The sequence below is a fragment of the Balaenoptera ricei genome, chromosome 16 (genome assembly GCF_028023285.1).
Source record: "Balaenoptera ricei isolate mBalRic1 chromosome 16, mBalRic1.hap2, whole genome shotgun sequence".
Classification (NCBI taxonomy): domain Eukaryota; kingdom Metazoa; phylum Chordata; class Mammalia; order Artiodactyla; family Balaenopteridae; genus Balaenoptera; species Balaenoptera ricei.
The window spans coordinates 87,786,432-87,806,858 of NC_082654.1; the positions used below are offsets into that span (position 1 = coordinate 87,786,432).

General features: G+C 46.1%; 1 protein-coding gene and 1 pseudogene across 1 annotated transcript in view; one reads left to right on the forward strand and one right to left on the reverse strand.

Moving 5' to 3' along the window:
* Positions 1-16,948, reverse strand: part of LOC132350466 (myosin-13-like) — a 98,186-nt gene extending 81,238 nt beyond the window's left edge. The window contains exons 1-12 of the mRNA XM_059899651.1: positions 16,745-16,948; positions 12,123-12,266; positions 11,881-12,037; positions 10,031-10,058; positions 9,136-9,247; positions 8,000-8,092; positions 6,520-6,583; positions 6,330-6,428; positions 6,122-6,225; positions 3,857-3,923; positions 3,598-3,744; positions 3,441-3,523 (exon numbers count right to left, since the gene is read on the reverse strand). Of these exons, the coding sequence (XP_059755634.1) occupies positions 3,441-3,523; positions 3,598-3,744; positions 3,857-3,923; positions 6,122-6,225; positions 6,330-6,428; positions 6,520-6,583; positions 8,000-8,092; positions 9,136-9,247; positions 10,031-10,058; positions 11,881-12,037; positions 12,123-12,266; positions 16,745-16,948 (1,302 nt within the window). The remainder of the gene's footprint in view (positions 1-3,440; positions 3,524-3,597; positions 3,745-3,856; positions 3,924-6,121; positions 6,226-6,329; positions 6,429-6,519; positions 6,584-7,999; positions 8,093-9,135; positions 9,248-10,030; positions 10,059-11,880; positions 12,038-12,122; positions 12,267-16,744) is intronic.
* Positions 13,531-15,554, forward strand: LOC132350234 (UBX domain-containing protein 4-like; annotated as a pseudogene).
* Positions 16,949-20,427: the final 3,479 nt, after the last annotated feature.

Here is a 20,427-nt window from a genome sequence, read left to right on the forward strand (position 1 = left end):
ATCATTTTCCCTCCAAGATCAGTGAGTACCTCCAGACCCCTGTGGGCCTGCTGAGCAACATCGAGGCCCAAAGGTCGGTCCCTCGGAGCCCCTCTGTGTATGCCGAGTGATGGGCAACACACTGCTCATTCCTTAAGGAGAGCTACATTTCCAGAACACTGGAACAGCCTCAGGACCACATTTCTAGCCAGTGCGACGTGCCATGGAACTGTTCGTCATGGCCCCCATCTGAGCTGCCATGGGAAAACACTCTGCTTAGGATTCTTAGAGGACCCCGTACCTGAAGTCACTCTGCTCGAGGAGAAAGTCAACATCCTACCATGCTGTGTCGCTAACGGGACACTCAGCCTGAGCAGTTGTCTCGAGGTAAGTCCCTGAATTGCCATGCAGAAGCGGAGGCGTGCAGCAGTTTCCAGGAGGCCGTAGCCTCTGCTCTGCATTGTTTTAACGTCAGTACGCTTTGCAGGACATCTAGGAACCACGCATGGGCACCCTATTCCCTGCAAGAACACTGAGTACCCTCAGGCCCCCATGGGCCTGCTAAGCCACATCCAGGCCCGTAGCCCTTCAGAGCCACTCTGTGTGTGCCAAGTGTAGGGCAACAGACTGCACTCTTTCTTGGCAGAGCGTGATTTCCTCAACACTCCCACAGGTCGACGAACACCTTTGTAGCAGGTCCAACATACCGTGCAAGTGTGACTCATTGCCCTAGTCTGAGCTGTACTGAGAATAACCCTCGGCTTCGCATTCGATCTGGGACCCCCTGCCTGAAGTCACCCTGCCTCCAGGAGAATGTCGGCTTGCGTTCCGACTGCAACTAAAGCCCAGTTCCTCATGCAACACTGCAGGCTTTTGAAGAGCCACGGTCCCGGAGGCTTAGCTGGGGCGTTCCTTGGTTGAGGCAGTTTGCTGTTTGCAGAACACCCTGCTTCGAGGAGTTGATTCAAGGAAGGAACCACTGGGTAACCTGTGTCTGTTTGGACTTGTTAGAAAGCACAGGGATGTATGCTGCGTGTGCCCGTGGAAATGGGGGCCTGATGGAACTAGCCTTGCTTTCCCATTTTTTTTTTAAAGAAATCCTATGTTATTTATTTATTTATTTATGGCTCTGTTGGGTCTTCGTTTCTGTGCGGGGGCTTTCTCTAGTTGCGGCAAGCGGGGGCCTCTCTTCTTTGCAGTGCGTGGGCCTCTCACTATGGCGGCCTCTCTTGTTGCGGAGCACAGGCTCCGGACGCGCAGCCTCAGTAGTTGTGGCTCACGGGCCTAGTTGCTCCGCGGCATGTGGGATCTTCCCAGACCAGGGCTCGAACCCGTGTGCCCTGCATTGGCAGGCAGATTCTCAACCACTGCACCCCCAGGGAAAACCTGCTTTCCCATTTTGAAAGCTCCATTCATGCTGCCTTGAAGCTACTTGAAATTGACTGCTGTTGACAGGCCACTAGCCACCGTAGGCATGGCTCTAGGAAGAAAATGAGTTTTCTCTAGCTAAGCCGGGTGCTTCCATCGCCGGGGTGTTGCTCATCCTGCCGCTCTCTAGATCTAAAGGGAAACTCAACGTGAGTACTGGCCTCGAGGTAATGCTGTGAGTAGCCGTGCAGAAATGGCGTCTTGCAACTTCCTCCATGATGTCTTCGTCACTCCTCTGCTTTATTTTAGAGGAAGTACCCTTTTCCGGACTCCTAAGCCCCCCGGTTGGCACCCTTTTCCCTACAGATCCCTGAGTACCCCCAGACCCCTCTATGTTTGCTGAGCAACAGCCAGGTCAGTTGGCCCTTCAGATGCCCTCTGTGTATGCCAAGCAAAGGGCCACATGCTACACTCTTACTTGAGAGAACTAGATTTCTTCAGCACTCCAGCAGCTTTAGGAAAACGTTTCTACGCCATCTAACATGCCATGGAATTGTGCCTCATTGCCCTATTGTGAGCTGCAGTGAAAAAGCACTCTGCTAAGCATTCCTTCTAGGACTTCCTACCTGAAGTAAATAATTTCTAAATAAAGAAATAAATATTTTTTAAAAAATTTATAAAAAAAAAGAAAGAAAGAGAAGTGATTTTTGTGTACTGATTTTTTACCCTGCAGCTTTACTAAATTCGTTTATTAGTTCTAACAGGTTTTTGGTGGTTTGATGTGGGAGACTAGAATTCAGAAATCCCACTGTTTCTACTACAGCCAGGTCATCCACAGCACGCAAGACACAGTGGCTCCTAATATAACCTTCCCATGGTGCCTGTTAATAACGCGTGGACCCTACAAGAATGATGAGCGTCACCACTTTAGGTGAACCGCATCTGGTTAAGGCTTGGCCTCTATTATGAAGTTTGATGTCTTCTCTGCTTTTCTTGGGCATGGTTTTGACCTGGTTCTTTTGAAAAGTAATGTACTCCCCAGTAATTTCAAGTGTATAAAAAAACTATAAGTAGCAGTACAAAATACACCACCTCACATAAACTACTCCAGTGTGTTTTATGCAATACTGGGGTCCTCTCCCAGGGAACCAGAACATAAAGACCCAAAGACGAAATTTTATGGTTCCACCTTATAATCCTATCCACGGGCCCACTTCAACGTTCACCATCTCCGCAACTCTATGGAAATGTCTTTTCCCATTCTGATCCAGTTTTCTTTTTCTGAAACCATTACTGAGACTTTCCCTCATTTTCAAAACCTTTATGGATTTAAAATACACGAGCTAAGTATGATCTGGGTGACCTTTTCTGCATGAGCTCTTTGACTTAGAATGTTTTCAGTGTTCATCCATGTTCTAACATGTATCATCAGTGCTTCATTCATTCTTTTCATTGTGATTAAAAGTAACATTTACCATTTAAACCATTTTGAGTATACAGTTCTGTGGCATTGACTACATTCACATTGTTGTACAAATATTCTCACCATCCATCTCCTGGACCGATTCATTTTCCCCATGGGAAACTCTGTATCAATGTCTCTACATTTTTGCCAAAATTTGTTATTTTTAATTATCTTGATTATAGGCCTTCTAGTGTTTGTGGAGGGGTATGGCGTTGTGATATTAATGTGCATTTCCATCGTGACTAACGATGTTTAACATCTCTTCAGGTGTTTGTTGACCATTTGTATGTCTTATCTGGAGAAGGGTCTTTTCAAGTCCTTTTTCCATTTAAAAAACTGGGTTGTTTGCGGGGGCCTGCAGCTCCGCCGCCCGAGCCGGGTCCCGGCAAGCGCTCCTGCTGGCGGCCTTGGCCTCGCTGAGTCCAGCCTGGAGCGATCTCCGCGCCGCAGGGGCCCGTGCGCCGGGGCATCACTAGCGGCCTCGCAGGGGCGCCGCTTCCTGCCTGGCGCTCGCAGGAGAGGGGACGCCCGGCCCCAGGCGCCCGTGCCCAGAGTGCCGAGACCGTGCTGTGCCGCGCGGACGCGGCGCCGGCGGGGCGGGTCTCGCTTGGCATTGGCTGCAGCTCACCTGAGCGCGCCGGCGGTCCGCGCGCCTCTCCCGGAAGTGGGCATCCTGGCCAGAGCGCACCTGGCGCGGGGCGTCCTCGGGGGCTCGTGGGGGTGGGTGGAGGAGGGAACCACGACTCACACCAGAGCTGTTCGGCACAGTCGCGGAACCCCCTAACCTGGCAGTCGCAGGAAGGTCTCGCCTTTGAGTAGAGGCTTTGAGGACAGGCCCGAGCCTACCCCGTTCAATTTTACAAAACATCTGCTGGTGTAAAGCTCGCTCCCGCGCGGTTTTCCCAAGTAGCCAAGTGCCTCACACGAGGTATCTGCAAGGAGAACCTGAGAGGGCCCGTAGCCCTGAGAGACTTACCCTTGGCTTATGGCAAGGCCAAGGGATTTATCCTGCATGGTGATTTCTCCTGCTGAGAACCCCCAAACCCCACTCTGGCCAGCTGGCCCAGCTCTGCTTCCTGCACGTCTCCAGCCCGGGCCGGCCCTTGGCCACCTGCTGGGATGGGAAAGGGAAGGGTCTCAGAATTGCACCTTAGAAACTTGCCAGGGGGCATGGATTGAAAAACATGGGGGCCATCCAGGCAGCAGAGAAGGGAGAAGGGCACCTTGCTGCCCTTTCATTGTGGAATCGGTGGCGCTTCTGCTGAGAGGGGCCTTTCCATGGGGACCGCATGCAGTGTGTTTGGTGTCTTGGAACTGAAGAATTAGAACCTGTACAATTTTCAAATGATGTGGTCCTTTAATTTAAAAACAAAACCCCTAGAACCTTTGCTTTATAAATTGAGGTCTGAAAATTGAAGGTCTGTTTTGCTTCCACTGTGACACTATATTAAGAAATGTGGATTTATTGAGAAAAGAGTCAGAATAGAGAAGGAAACAGAGAACTCAGAGGTACCACTGTAGTTTGGCAAAGGCTGGGGGGAGTTAATTTGTCAATGCTGCTGGCTTTCAGTAGCCTGCAGCCATTCTCCTCCTGCGGCTGAGGGGGTATAAAGCTGTACTGGGTTGCTCTACTCTTCTTTTGTAGAATTCCAGCTCAGAGCCATCTCTTGATGTATAAGTATTTCGCAGACTAGGTTCCCAGGCAACTCCTGGAGGGCCAGAGGGATTCCTTCATTATACTTGTCTGTTTGAATGAAAACCAGCAATGACATATTTTTCTTTAAATCTGGTTTATGGTCTACCATCCAAAAACCAGATTAGCTATTTCCTCACTCTCTCAATAGGCTCGAGTTCCTGGAAACTGAAACTTAGAGAGGGTGGAAGAGTGCCCGAGGGAGAACAGGAGAGCCTGCCGGGAACCGTGACTCCTGGGTTTTTAATGAGCTTCCTAAACAGCATGGTCATTAATTGGCAAGTGATGACCTTAAGGAGAAACTACTGGTAAAAATGTAAAAGCCTTTTGTTAATAATGTGCCCACCAGGTGCGCATCTTATGGAGTATTTTCATTGCATTTCCAACACCTGGGAGGGTGTTGGGCAGAGGGCAGATGTTTAATAGATTTATTGAATAAGTTCAATTACATACAATTATATCAATGGAAGGGTCAGCAACACTATGAGGTTAGGGTTAGGGTTAGGGCCAGGGCCAGGGTCAGGGTCAGGGTCAGGGTCGTTAGGGTTAGGGTTAGGGTTTAGGGTTTAGGGTTAGGGTTTAGGGTTTAAGGTTTAGGGTTAGGGTTAGGGTTTAGGGTTTAGGGTTTAGGGTTTAGGGTTAGGGTTAGGGTTAGAGGTTTAGGGTTAGGGTTCGGGTTCGGGTTAGGGTTAGGGTTGTTAGGGTTAGGGCTAGGGTTAGGGTTTAGGGTTAGGGTTTAGGGTTAGGGTTAGGGTTTAGGGGTTAGGGGTTAGGGGTTAGTGGTTAGGGTTAGACAATTAGGGTTAGGGTTAGGGTTAGGGGTTAGGGGTTAGGGTTAAGGTTAGACAATTAGGGTTAGGGTTTAGGGTTAGGGGTTAGGGTTAGGGTTAGGGTTAGGGTTAAAAATGCAAGTTCTGGGGTTGGGCAGATCTGGGTTCAGACCGTCGTTTACAAACTGTCTTCGTGCAAATCGTGTGTTTTTTTCCTAAGACTCAGCTTCTACCTTTATGAAACGGGGGTAGCAGTGGTGCTGATCCCAGAGGTTTTGTTGAGGCAAAGCTCTTTTCTCAGTTCCTAGCATGCGTGAGTGCTCAATGCACTTAGTTAATATTATGGTTATTGACCCTGGAGATATTCCCCAAAGCTAAAGACCAGAGGCCTGACAGGTGTGTTGAGGAGGTGGGTGCCTACTGTGAGCCCGAGGTGGCAGGTAGCCGGAGGAATGGAACGGCTGCTGCAGAGCGGGACTGTTTTTCTCCTGCTTTAGACTTTTTTGTATTTTCTAGATTTTCTTAAAAGAACCATGTAGATGGTTTGGTACCCTGAAAACTTCCAACAAAAACTTTAAAGACCTTATCCATGCAAACATTTACTCTCAAAAGCTGGAGAATGGAACTGAAGGCCTATTTTGGAGAACTTTCTGTATTCCCATTTCCTGGAATCTTCTGAAATGGAACCAAGTGGGGGAGGGGTGTGATCTGTACTAATTCTCTGAGCTCTTGGGTCTAATCACTGAGCATCCCTGCATCCCAGCTTCCTCCTGAGATCATGGGTACCTCTCAGTTCATAAATTCAACAATTCCTTACTTAAGTAAATAAACACACAAAATACTTACATCAGTGGCCAACAGTTCCTCACTGTCATCAATACTGGCCACGGTGACCTCTCCTTTGCTCACAAAGGGGAAGTCAAAGGGGTTGGTTGAAATGAGAAGCAGGTCTGTGAAGAAGATGGATCCCTTTAGCATCTTATGCACAACTGACTCTGAGTTTTTTTCCAATGTGATCGATTTGGAAGATGAGAATGATAACCAAGGAACTTACCCATAAGTTCCAGCTTCTTGTTTGACATGATTTGGTAAAAAATATGATAGCCTCTCTCACGGGATAACTGAAATGCCACCCTGGATTTTTCTAAGAGATCTAAGATAACAAAAAACGATGTGATTTTAGGGACCCCAGGAGATGCCTCTGTGGCCAAATCCAAGGTGCCAGATAGAGTGTTTGGACTCACAGGTTTCAATGTCCGCTGACACCAGCTTTCCTGTGGCTCCAAAGTGAATACGAATGAACGTCCCCTGTCCAAAGACAGATTGAAAAACACAGTTATTTTCTTTCTGTGGTACTGTAGCCAGCTTCTGTTAGGTACTACTGAGGATGGGTGGGCTGTGTAGGCTCACGGAGGAGGTGATGCCAGAAGCATGAGGACCTTCCTTCTCTCTGTTTGCTTGGCATCTGGTCCCCACGCCGGCTCAGCCAAGACTCAGGTAGCTCTGCCCAGAGCACCTGGCCCTGTTCCCACAGCTCTGGGGATGCCTGCAGGCTCCCTCTCAAGTCTCTGTTTGGGACCACCTCACACCTGACTGTCTCCTTGGTCTTTATCCTGCTCAAACTCTTTGTAACACCTCTGAACTGATAACCTGGTTGGACTATCTGACTTCTTTTTTGCCTCTGGATGTTACTTCTGAGATTTCTTGCCTCAGTTTTCCTTACTACTTACTACATGCAAACTTAGCCCCCAGGCCAGGCCTCCTGGCTCCCCAAAGACCCACTCAGCACTTGGGTTCCCCCAATCTTGGGGAGTGAGGGGTGAAATTATATATAGTATATATGTGTGTGTGTATACTCCCTTCTTACATCATCTGCTTAATTGGTCGCTACCACTCTGTGAGCCAATTGGAGGGCAAAAATATTGCCTTGCTTGTTCACCCACAGACCCTGGAATGTAGTACATCCTCAGTAGTATTCTCAGTATTCTCTGAATGAAGCCTAAGAAGAGTTAATGAAGGACCAGTGTAGGTTTATGTGAATTATGTGTTCGCTCTTCAGGAGTTCTAGCTGCTGAATGCAAGTGCCTCTGGGTACTTGCTCTACTGGCCAGTGAAATTAGATAGGAGACTGGATACTTGTTTATTTGCCAGTGTCGGAAGTAAATGCCTCTTTGGTTGAGCTAATCCTAAGTGAAACATTGAAGGATGGGACATATCCTTCAGTATCTTCAGTATCAACTTCTTCCCAATTTTTGAGCTCTGCTGCCTCCACCAGGTTTTCCCTCCTCCCAGCACCTCCTGACTTGGAGAAGGTCAGATCTGCTAACTAACTTCACACTAAGGTTTTCATGGCTAATAAGTCAGTGGATACTGTTCAATGGACTTATGTATTTTAAAATGCTTCCACCTGAAGAGACCAATTTTAGCATAGAGAAGTCATTTTGTACTTGTGGAATTTGAATCTTGAATCATTGTGACTTCAGGAGGCTCTGAGGTGATGCTGATTAGTTAGGGAAGGACAGCTAAATCTTCCTTCGGCTGGGAATAAGACAAAATGTTCTTTGAAGGGTTATCAGAATATCCCGGTTGGGCAGCTTGATCTGAAGCGCTTGGGGGTAGACTAAGGCCAGGTATATCCTAGTTTATGTGGCCATTTTTCATATTCAGCATTGGAGGAGAGGGTTTTCTTTCTGGGGGTCATTGACAATTGGACTGAGTCTTAACGAATCTCAAGGAGTTGTCATTCCTCACGGTCTTGGCATTTCCAAAGGCCTCCAGGAGGGGGCTGGCCTGGATGATCTGGTCTTCCAGGGTTCCCTAATAATAAGTGAGAAGAGGAAAAGAGAGGACTTTGGACGTCTTCCGAAGTAACTTCCCAGTGACTCAAAAGTGTGGATGCTCTGGGAAGGTCCCAGGGAGAGATGTCGCCCAGCTCAGGCTGGTGGCAGGTACAGTTGTGCTGAGTACCCACAGGCCCATCCCCACCCCACCCAAGGAGGCTTCAAGGTCCCATCGTAGAAGGAGTCTTAGCACAGCATCAAAGTGGCTTCTGGCCACACCAGATTCCAGGTTGGAGCCCTACCCGCTACCTCTCAATCTCCCAGATGGCCTTTCTTCTCTGATAACATTTTATTATAAATTATGGATTTGTAAAATATAGACCTCTGTTCCTGCATGCACCAGGACCCATTTATACAGATATTCGGGTTCAGAAGTAGAAACAGACTGTGAGCAATGAAAGTGACCCATATGATAGAAACAGTGGTTCTCAAAAAAATGTTTAAGTTGCATAAAATATTTTGTGAGAATTATTACATAGAAATCCACTTATAGAAAGCAGAGTTTTCACCTTTCCCCCTTCCCCACATGATTGCTTGCCTTTCTGACTTCAGAGCTGTTTGGAAACTACTGTCCAGCCCAGTGGTTCTCAAAGTGTGATCCCTGGACAGGGCATGAACAATGGGAACATGACAGAAATGCAACATGCCAGGATTTTGAATGTGAGACAGGAATTTCAGTCAGAAATTCTGGGCCTGGGGACCAGCAATCCGTTGTTAACGAACCCTCCTGGTGATTCTGACGTGCACTCCAGTTTGAGAACCACTGGCCTAAACCATTCCTTCGCCAAAGGAGGATGTGGAGTTGTTCAAGGTCACTCGGCTGTTGCTGATGGAGCTGGTGCTAGAGCCCGAGTCCACAAGGTGGAGCCATTTCCTGCCTTGCCCGGTAAACACCCCCTGGGGCAGGACCTCGTGCTGTGCATCTCTGCTGAGCACAAAGCCCTGCGGACACTTGGGGCTCACCTGGGGTTTCAGTTATAGTCATTCCAGCAAGCCTTCCAGGTGCAGGAAGCTGCTCACCTGCATCTTGCCCGGCCGCTGCTCCTTCCTCTTCTCCCCAGTGACCGCAGTTGCTGCAAAGTGCTGGATCACACGCTTGGTGTTCACTGTCTTCCCAGCCCCGGATTCTCCGCTGTTGATTTAAAAGTAAGTGAGAGGGACTTCCCTGGTGGTCCAGTGGTAAAGAACCCGCCTTGCAATGCAAGGGACGCGGGTTCAATCCCTGGTCAGGGAACTAAGATCCCACATGCCGCGGGGCAACCGAGCCTGCACGCCATAACTACTGAGCTTGTGTGCCTCAATTAGAGCCCACGTGCCACAAACTACAGAGCCCACGTGCTCTGGTGCCCGCGTGCCACAACTACAGAGCCCACACACTCTGGAGCCTGCGTGCCACAACTAGAGAAGAGAAAACCCGCCTGCCACAACTAGAGAGAAGCCTGTACACCACAGCGAAGAGCCCACGCGCCCCAACAAAAGATCCCGAGTGCTGCAACTAAGACCCGACACACCCAAAAATAAATAAAATATAATAAAGTAAAATAAAATAAAATAAAGTGAGATACACAGACATAGAGAACAGACTTGTAATTGCCAAGGGGACCAAGGAAAGGGGGAATGGAGGACAAATGGATTGAGAGTTTGGGATGAGTAGATTCAAACTATTAGATATAGAATGCATAACCAACAAGGTCCTACTGCATTGCACAGGGAACTATATTCAATACCTTGTGATAAAACAAAATGGAAAAGAATATGAAAAGGAATATATATGTATAACTGAATCACTTTGCTGTACAGCAGACATTAATACAACATTGTAAATCAAGTATACTTCAATAAAATAAATTTTTTTAAAAAAGTAAGTGAGCTAAAGGAGAGCAGAAGGAATGGACAGCCCCTTCCAAGTCCTCACGCGATGAGGACGGACTGGTTGTCTCGATCTAGAAATGCAGAAGGAAGCAGGACAGAATAAATAAACAAGATACAGGCAGGATATACAAATCAGGCAACATTGGGGGTAGACAGAGCCCATGAGTTCTAGTTCTGGCTTTGCCATTAACTAGTGGTGTGATGATTTGGGCATGTCGAATCTTCTTGGAGACAATTTGTGCAGATTTCCCAAATGCTGGATGTGTAACGTGGGCAGCATGGGAAGTGAACGGTGAGTCCCACAGTGTGGAAGTTATTCGTGTTCACAGATCTTTACCTCCTCAATAGCGCTTTCTTATCTCCCTTTTCAACAAAGAAAGCAAGTCTCAGACTTAGAACTTGTAAGAAGCCACAGCTTCTAATTAGAATTTATGGACACTGATTTGTTGTCATTGCCTTTTTCTTTCACCTTTACTTTCTACTTGTGGACAGTGACCGTGGTTTTCCATTTACAAGAGTGTTATAGGTTGAATTGTGTTCCCCCCAACAAACTAATATGTTGAGGCCCTAACTAACCCCCAGTACCTCAAAATGTGACCTTATTTGGAAATAGGGTCATTGCAGATGTAATTAGTGAAGATGAGGTCATACTGGAGTAGGTGGGCCCCTAATCCAATATGACTGGTGTCCTTATAAAAAGAGAAATTTGGAGACAGATGAGAACACAATGTGAAGATGAAAGTGCAGATCAAGGTGATGATTCTATAAGCCAAGGGATGGCAAGGATGGCCAGCAAACCACCGGAAGCTGGGAGAGTGGCCTGGACCACATTCTCCCTCTCGGCCCTCAGAGGGAACCAACCCTGCTGACACCTTGATCTCAGACTTCCAGGCTCCAGAGCTGTGACACAATGCATTTCTGTTGCTTAGGCTACCCAGTGTGTAGTACTTGGTTACGGCAGTCCTAAGAAACTAATACTAATAGTGATATTATTCTTCCTTTTTTTAAAAAATAGTTTTCCTCCAGATCAAAGGGCAGATTTGTTCGGTTCCTATTTTATTTTTATTTTTGGCTACGCCACGTGGCATGTGGGATCTTAGTTCCCTGACCAGGTATCGAATCCGTGTCCCCTGCAGTGGAAGCACAGAGTCTTAACCATTGGACCGCCAGGGAATTCCCTATTCTTCCTTTTTGAAATGGACGGAACTTCAGTCACTATAAGGAAAGATTTTAAATATGCAGAAATGGCCAGGATTGCGAATGTGACATTGGAATGGCTGAAGTTTGGGCAACATTGTCCTGGATGACTTTTAAGCATCTTCAGATCTCAGATGCTTGCTTCTACTTCTCTCTGCACCAAGTCAAATCAGGTGAAAGTGGAACAGACCGAAGTGATGTTAGGCATGACAAGGGTGACAGTATTACCACATCTCTGCTATTTCATCTGCTATTCTGGAAATTTAAGGAGGAGAAAGAGGGAGCCTGAGAAAACAGGTGAAGGGAAGTTGCTGTGCCCATTTCTCCAACTTTGCATTCCTAAGTGGCTACTAATATAGTCTCTCTTCCAAGTGTGTTCCTGTTGGGGGTTTCTTTGGAGGTGGGGGCAGCACATCTCCTTGTGCTTCACATCCACCCCCAGAGAAGCATGTACTTAGTGTGGCTTCAGTCCCAAGCTCTGGCTTAAGAACCGTGACTGGTAATGGAAGATACTGCGCCCCTGGCTTTCCATCCTGACATCCTCTGAATCTACTGAGGTCACTTTGGTCATTGCACCGTTTGGATGACCAAAGCCTATGAAGGGCTCGAGTAATTAACTAAGAACCAGTGCAGTTAAAGGACTTGAATACTTCACTAAAACTATTTTTTAAAATATGGATTAAAGAAATTACTCACCAGTCAACATGAACTGATAGGCGTTGTCAGAGATGGAGAAGATGTGGGGCGGGGCCTCCTGGTGCTTTTTGCCTCTGTAGGCCATCACCACCTCAGGGTTGTACACCTTCAGCCACTTGTATGGGTTGACGGTGACACAGAAGAGGCCTGAGTAGGTCTGAGAAAATCAGAAAATTCAACCTATGGATCTTGACTTTACTAAGAGAAGGAAATGGAATAAAGAGAGGTTGAAGGGTACTCACGTAGATCAACCAGGCTGCGTAACGCTCTTTGAGGTTGTACAGCACTCCTGGCTCGTGTAGGTGGGTCATCATGGCCATGTCCTCGATCTTGTCAAATTTGGGAGGGTTCATGGGGAAGACTTGGTCACTGTTCGGAGTGAGTGTCTGGATATTGAGAGGAAAAATCACATGATGAGTGGGAGAGCCGATGTGGTGACCTACCAGTGGGGTGAAAATGGTGAGATATTGTGGTGAGATTACCCCATTACCGTGGTTAACTTTATGGATCATTTCTGTGCCCAGAGATGATCCGTAAATAAGTGTTCTTGATAAATCTAAGACTGGTCAAACTGTATAATCAATTCTGGTCTGATGCCCCCAAGTCAGCATGCCATTCTGTGTGCCAGAAGAGGGTTACAGGTGTGCAAAGTTATAGAGCCCTTCAGCCTCAGGGTGGCCAGGTGGAACTCAGGATGGCCAAGGCCACAGCAGCTTGCCTCTGTTTACCCCATTTGCTATGAGTGCTGCAATGAGATCAAGCTTGGAAGATTGGAAAAAACTCTTCCAGTGTGTTCTGTAAATCTCCACCTCAATACCGCTGCTCATGTGGGTCCCTTTGTCTGGAATATATCTACATTGAAATTACATCTAGCAAACTTCAAAGCTCTTCTGAAGTGCCACCTCTTCCATGACCTGTTTCTGCTCTTGCCTGTCTTTTCAAGGCTTCCAGAATTCCTTGCACCGCTGCCCTAATAGTTAAAACATTTGGACTTGAAGCATGGTCCATGCCTGAACAGTATTTTGAGACTATTACCTAATTTTCCCCTCTCTGTTTTCCCTCCCCTTTAAGCATACAACTGGCACTCCATTACTCAGGAAAGGTAGAAAATAGGGCATAAAAGCGAGAGAGCCTGTAAGCCTTTCTAGCGTTTGTTTTCCAAAAGCCCTAATCCTCAGAAGAGCTTTGAGGGTTTTACCGAAAAGATAAAAGGGAGGAGATTTGTTGATATAGACCAAATCTCTTGAGGAAAGGAAGCCCTTCTGCCCCACCGCCCTAAACTAGAGAGAGAGGGACATCCAAAATAGCATAAGGAAGATGGAAAAATCTGTGTGTCCTGAAGGTTCAGAAACTGGGGCGCTCCTTCCACTTCCGGGACTGCAGGGCCTGCGGTCTCCCGGGCTCCCGCATGCACCGACTTGCCAACGAGACAAAGGACAGGGGCGCGCTGCCAACGGCGACGCGTGGCGTCATGTGTCGCGGGGCGCGCCTCGGCCTGCGCGCTTGCACGCGTCCTGGGAGCCGCTGACGGGCCTGCGCGCCGGTGCGGAGCCGGAGGCGGGCCGTGGGGGCCCAAAGACGGATAGGGCGGGTCGGCTCCGGGACCGAGGCGGCAACACGTCGAGCGAGCGCCTGTGCCCGAGGGCAGCGATGCTGTGGTTCCAGGGCGCCATTCCGGCCGCCATCGCGTCGGCCAAGAGGAGCGGCGCGGTCTTCGTGGTGTTCGTGGCAGGTGATGATGAACAGGCTACACAGATGGCTGCAAGTTGGGAAGATGAGAAAGTGACAGAAGCATCTTCCAACAGCTTTGTTGCTGTGAAAATCGATACCAAAAGTGAAGCCTGCCTACAGTTTTCACAGATCTATCCTGTAGTGTGTGTTCCATCCAGTTTCTTTATTGGAGACAGTGGAATTCCCTTGGAAGTAATAGCAGGAAGTGTTCCTGCAGATGAACTTGTTACCAGAATCCACAAAGTCCGGCAGATGCACTCGTTAAAAGGTGAAATATCAGTGGCAAATAGTGGCCAGTGAGAAAGTTCAGTCTCTACTCCATCCACCTCATTTGATCAGAACAACACTTCTGAAAACTGTCAGTCCAGAAATGCAGAGCTCTGTGAGACACCACCCACTTCTGATACAAAGTCAGATTCTGCAACAGGAGGAGAAATTTCAGGCCAGGCCACTGTGTCTCCAGAGCCTGGTGGATGTTCAAATCAGAGACCTACAGAGGAGCTCACCGTCAGAGTGGAAAGACTAACCAAACAACTTGAAGAAAAGAGAGAAGAGAAAAGGAAAGAGGAAGAACAGAGAGAGATTAAGGAGGAAATTGAGAGGAGGAAAACTGGAAAAGAAATGTTGGATTATAAAAGAAAGCAAGAAGAAGAATTAACAAAAGGAATGTTAGAAGAAAGGAACAGAGAAAAGGCAGAAGATAGGGCAGCTCGAGAGCGTATAAAACAGATGATTGCACTGGACCGTGCAGAGAGAGCTGCTCGTTTTGCAAAGACACAGGAAGAAGTAGAAGCTGCTAAAGCTGCAGCCCTGCTGGCCAAACAGGCAGAAATGGAAGTCAAGAGAGACTCTTCCGCAACAGAAGGAAGCAGTGTTGCGAGAATTCAATTCCGTCTTCCTGATGGTTCTTCCTTCACAAATCAGTTCCCTTCTGATGCTCCTCTAGAAGCAGCAAGGCAGTTTGCTGCACAGACTGTTGGCAACACTTACAGTAATTTTTCATTAGCGACAATGTTTCCCAGGAGGGAATTTACCAAAGAAGATTATAAAAAGAAATTACTGGATTTGGAACTTGCCCCAAGTGCTTCAGTGGTACTGTTGCCAGCAGGAAGACCAACTACATCCATGGTACATTCTTCCAGTGGCGACTTTTGGACATTCTTGGGGACAGTACTTTACCCATTCCTTGCCATCTGGAGATTGATTAGCAACTTCTTATTTAGTAATCCTCCTCCTGCACAGACCTCGGTGAGAGCAGCATCATTGGAATCCTCAAACCTTGCATCCTCTAGCAACTCAGACAAAAGGGAACCAGTCAGAAAAAGAGTGCTGGAGAAACGGGGGGAAGACTTGAAAAAGGAGGGCAAGATATATAGATTGAGGACTCAAGACGATGGTGAAGATGAAAACAACACTTGGAATGGAAATTCTACTCAACAGATGCAGTGTGACAAGGACAATATGTGCAGTAATCATTGTTTCTCTTATGATTTAAGTCAACTAAAACTCTACTGGAGAAGTGGGACTGCTTTATGTTTTCCAACTCATCTACAAAGTGTCTCTTTATTCCTGCTTAGTGGGTTAAAGTTGTTTAACCTCAGATAAGTCAAGAGATAAAATAACTGGCTGCTAGGTCCTTGTATATGGTAAGCAACTGCTAGAAGCCTAAAATAGCAAAAGGTCTGCGACAGCCTCCCTTTATCAGCTTTCTTGTTTAGTATTTCATATGCCCATTAGCCCTGTGCTCTCAGATGATATGTTTTGTTTAGGGCTGTTTTGCTCCAGAACTCCTCAGCCCACACAAAGTAACTGGTGTGTCACTGAATAATTTGATCTTGAGTCAGAGCGTTTTAACTAGCCAATCAGATGATAATTTGGGTTTAACTTTTCTCTTCTTGCTCATCAGCTGCAAGCAAAATCTTGTAGTTTTTAATCTTACTTAAACACTGGATAAAAAAATCTTTTCCAAAAAAAAAAAAAAGAAAAAAGAAACTGGGGCTTGTTTCTTAGCAATCCTTCAGGGGGGGCAGTGACACCCCATGTGGTATTACTGAAAATGTGGCATGGCTCTGGGGAGGGGACCCCAATAGTAACTCCAGAAAATTTATTTCCGGCCCTGTGAAAAGAGGCTGACACCAGAGGTTAAGTTTAATAATAACAATCATCATCATCATCATCGTCATCATCATCTGTCTTGTATGCTTGAATTTGTGAACTGCGATTCATACCTACCATGTACTCTTTTTTTAAAAAATTATTTTATTTATTTATTTTTGGCTGCGTTGGGTCTTCCTTACTGCACACGGGCTTTTCTCTAGTTGTGGCGTGTGGGGGCTACTCTTCGTTGCGGTGCACGGTCTTCTCATTGTGATGGCTTCTCTTGTTGCAGAGCACAGGCTCTAGGCACACGGGCTTCAGTAGTTGTGGCGCACGGGCTGAGTAGTTGTGGCTCGCGGGCTCTAGAGTGCAGGCTCAGTAGTTGTGGTGCACGGGCTTAGTTGCTCCGCGGCATGTGGGATCTTCTGGGACCGGGGATTGACCCCGTGTCCCCTGCATCGGCAGGCGGATTCTTAACCTCTGTGCCACCAGGGAAGTCCCCATACCCACCGTGTACTCTTGATTCCTACACTAGATGATAAACTTTGGGGAAGCGGGACTGAGATTTGCTCATATTTGCAGAGTGATAGACACTGTGACCTAGACATGGTGCGTGTCCAGTAAGGATTGAATTGAATGGTGCTCTGTAATTCTCTGCATTAAATTAGGCATTGCCTCTGGAGCTCCCTCTGTAAGTCACTCTGCAGCCTAGAGAGTTCTATTTGGTATATTCGCCCATCCAGCAGCAATCTGTATCAATCTCTCCCTTAAACAGTCCAAACTCTTCCACCACCACCTTCCCCTTTCTCCAAAGCAAACATCATAAAAACTCTCAAAGCCCAAGTCCTCGAAGGAAAGAGCCAGAGGAAAGGTACGTGCCATGGCAGTTTTTACCTGCGACTTCACTCAGAGTAGATCAATGTGAGTCTTGTTCTATCTTCAGATTCCTATGGGCCAGCATGCAATTTCTACTATTCTACTCCAAAGGCAAAGGGGGATGCCCATGTTAGCAAGGACATCTGAGATCAACACTTACACGGTTGTCGAGGGTCTCGACTGTGACTTTGTCATTTTCCTTGCTCTGGATCATACCTTTCACATAAAATTCCTTATCATCCACTGCAAAGCAAGCTTTCTTAGAATCAAATGGGCGATTTGGAGCCTCGATTCTCTCCTTCTCTGATTTCCACAGGTAGGGAGCTGCTTCTCCAAAAATGGCCATCTCTGCATCAGAGCTCATGACTGCAGGGGCTGGGAAGACCAGGGCTGCTGAATCTGGAGCTTTGGGGAGCTCCATCCTGTTATTTCCATTCAGACAGGGGGCCAGATTCAAAAGTTCCTGGGATTAACCTACGTTCTGAGGAATCCAGGACCTGGTATAGGGGCCTAGAGTGGGCAAGTGGGGGTGAGCTAAAGGAGATATTTTACTCCAAGAAAAAAGTTTGAGGGGACATCTCTTAGTCCAGCTCCAGGTGTGGAAGTCTAAACCAATTAGAGGAAGACAAGCTGAGCCTAATAAAGGAGGCCTCAGAGAATACTTCCTTAATTACACATCACATTTGAGCCTCATGATCTCGGTGTCATTCCCAAATCTTAAGGGTGTCTGAAAAGAATTACTGGAATGTTGATAATTCCTAGTAGAAAGTTCAGATAGCCCAGTGAAAAGTAATGACTTGAACATAAAGTACTGCCACACTTGTTTAGCCAATTACAGGCAACAAGGTGATAGGAGACATTATGGCCTAGTGCAATGGTTCCAAACTTTAATATGCACCAGAATTACCTGGACAGCTTGTTAAAACACAGATTTCTGGGCCTCACCCCCAGAGCTTCTGATTCAGTAGGTATGGGATGGGGCCTGAGAATATGCATTTCTAGCAAGTTCTTAGGCAATGCTGGTGGTGCATTCATCAGCTGATGGTGAATTCATCATTGTGGTCCAGGGACCACACTCTGAGAACTGCTGGTGTAGGGCCTTCTGACTCCAAGAGTGGTCCTTGAACACGTTGCATCAGCATCACCGAGGAGTTGTTAGACATTCAGAATCTCAGAACCACCCCGCATTACAAAACCAGAATCTGCACTTTAACAAGATCTCCAGGTGATTTCTAGGCATAGTAGAGTTGAGAAGTACTGGGCTTAAGGCAGGGGTCTCCAAACTTTAGTTATGTGTAGCAGTGTCGGGGTGTGACAAACAGTGTTTAATTAAATACCTGCTTTAGAACTCACTGCTTAGCGTGTGTGTGTGTGTGCATGTACGTGTATGGTGTGTTTATGTATCTTTCTGCCTCTCTCTCTCTGTCCACCCTCCCGCTCATCCCTCCCGTCACTTCTTTCCAAACAATCCCTTTTCACAGACCTTCTCTTTATGTGTTTTCCTTGCTTAGAAGCTAGACAAATTTGGCTTAAAGTCCCGGCACCGAACTTGGTCAAACCACTTAACTTCTTTGGGCCACTAATTTCACTTAAAATGAAGAAGCAAGCTAGCTCATTTCTAAGGCCCCTGCAGGTTGTGTGACTTTTCTGGTTCCTTTTCCTCATCTGCATTTGCTTTTCCTGTTCCCTCTGGACCTCTTTCCGTATCCTTTCTGACCCTCTATTCTTTTCCCCACAACTCTTCCCCTTCTCCCTTTCTTTCTCTGCTTTTTCTTTTCCATACATTCTTCTGTAAGTGGCCATAAAATGGAGTTCAATTACACACATGTATCCCCATATCTCTCTTAAGAAATAGGTCATATGTTTTGAATAAAGCCTTTTATGTTTCCTATTAAAAGTGGGAAAATTGAACATTTTATGGTTGTCTCTTGGAACTTCCCCCGCCCTCAATCTTACACTTTATGAAATTACTCTTCGTTGGTAACTGTTGTTTCAATATCCCTCCTTGAGATTCTGGGGGAATCTAGTCCTACAGAAAGAGGAGCAACTGCGACCCTCTGGATCTTATTCAGGATAAGTTGCATTTCGATTTTACTTTGGCCAGAGGCTCTGCTGAACCATCTGTGTGCTCGTGGTTAAGTTTTCATAGTTAAGAGATTGGAACTCAATATAGCACCACAAAGAGGACCTCTGGCTTGCAGGCTTCATGCGGTTTAAATGTTCTCAGTTACTGCCTGGTGGAGAGGAAGAATTCATCCATATTGTTTCCTCATCTGTGAAGATAGTCCCTACTTTTGTGGCTTAAGTGAGTTTTACAACAGCAGCAGTTCTCAAGCTTTGTTTCCTCAGAACCCCTTCACACTCTTAAAAACCATTGAGAACCCAGTGAGTTTGGTTTATGCAGGTCATATCTACCAATATTTATGGTATTAGAAGTCAAAATTGAGAAAATCTAATTCATTTAAAGTTCCTATCAAATTCATTGCATGTTAACATTAATGACATATTTTTATGAAAATGACTATATTTTCCAAAACAAAAAAATTAGTGGCAAGAGTACCGTTGTTTTTCATTTTTGCAACTCACTTTAATGTCTGCTGAGTAGAAGATGGATGGGTTTTCATGCTTGCTTCTGTATTCTGTCTGTTGCTGTATGGTTTTTTGGTTTTTTGTTGTTTGTTTTTTGGTTAAAGTAGATATAGAAAATCTTTCACAGATATATAATTTGGAAAAGGAAAGAGTATTTTAATTGCCCTTTCACATAATTGTGGAAATTCTTTTTAGATACTATACCAAAACTTGACACGTGGTAGTTTCTGTGGTAGTTCCTTAAAGGCTAGTTGCAATGTGGAATCTGAAACCATATCAACAAACATTATGATCTGTTGGTCTGTGTTGAACTTTGAATGAAACTTTTACCCATGTGTAAACATCATACATTGATCATTTGGAAAATATTGTTCACTGAATTATACAGAACTTCCAAATATTGGCACGTTTCATTATACAGTATAAAAAATCACAATCATTAATATCAATACTGATCTCATTAGAAAATTCAAATATTAGGACGTTGTCAAGCTAATGATAGTAGACACAAGTCTTCCAAAGTTTTAATTTTTGCTTGAAAACTCAACTATATCATTAGTAAAAAATACTGTCAATAGTTTTCCTTGAAAGGATAAACACACTTCACTGCTTTTTGAGAAACTGTGTGCCAGATATACAAGTCTGAGAAACAATAGTTTGTCCTCTAGTCATTCTTTCAAGTAAAAATGGTGCTTCATGAATCAAGTGGCTGGTTCATCTTGCAACTCAGACAACTGCACATGTGTTTTTCCTTGAGACAAATGTCAAAGTCCAGTGTGCAAAAGGAGAGCTTTTCATGAACTTCCTGTTTGATCATGTAGAATATTATAAAGATGTGGATACATTTGACATGTAGTCAAATTAATACTTTCCATTGTTGCAAATTTTAGGTCATTTTTCAATGAAGCTGGCTTTTAAAAAAAATTATTTATTTATTTACATTTATTTTTGGCTGCGTTGGGTCTTTGTTGCTGCGTGCAGGCTTTGTCTAGTTGTGGCGAGCGCTACTCTTCGTTGCGGAGCGCGGGCTTCTAATTGTGGTGGCTTCTCTTGTTGCGGAGCATGGGCTCTAAGCATGCGGGCTTCGGTAGTTGTGGCACACGGGCTCAGTGGTTGTGGCTCACGGGCTTAGTTGCTCCGCAGCATGTGGGATCTTCCCGGACCAGGGCTCGAACCCGTGTCCCCTGCATTGGCAGGCGGATTCTTAGCCACTGTGCCACCAGGGAAATCCTGAAGCTGGCTTTTTAAATTAAA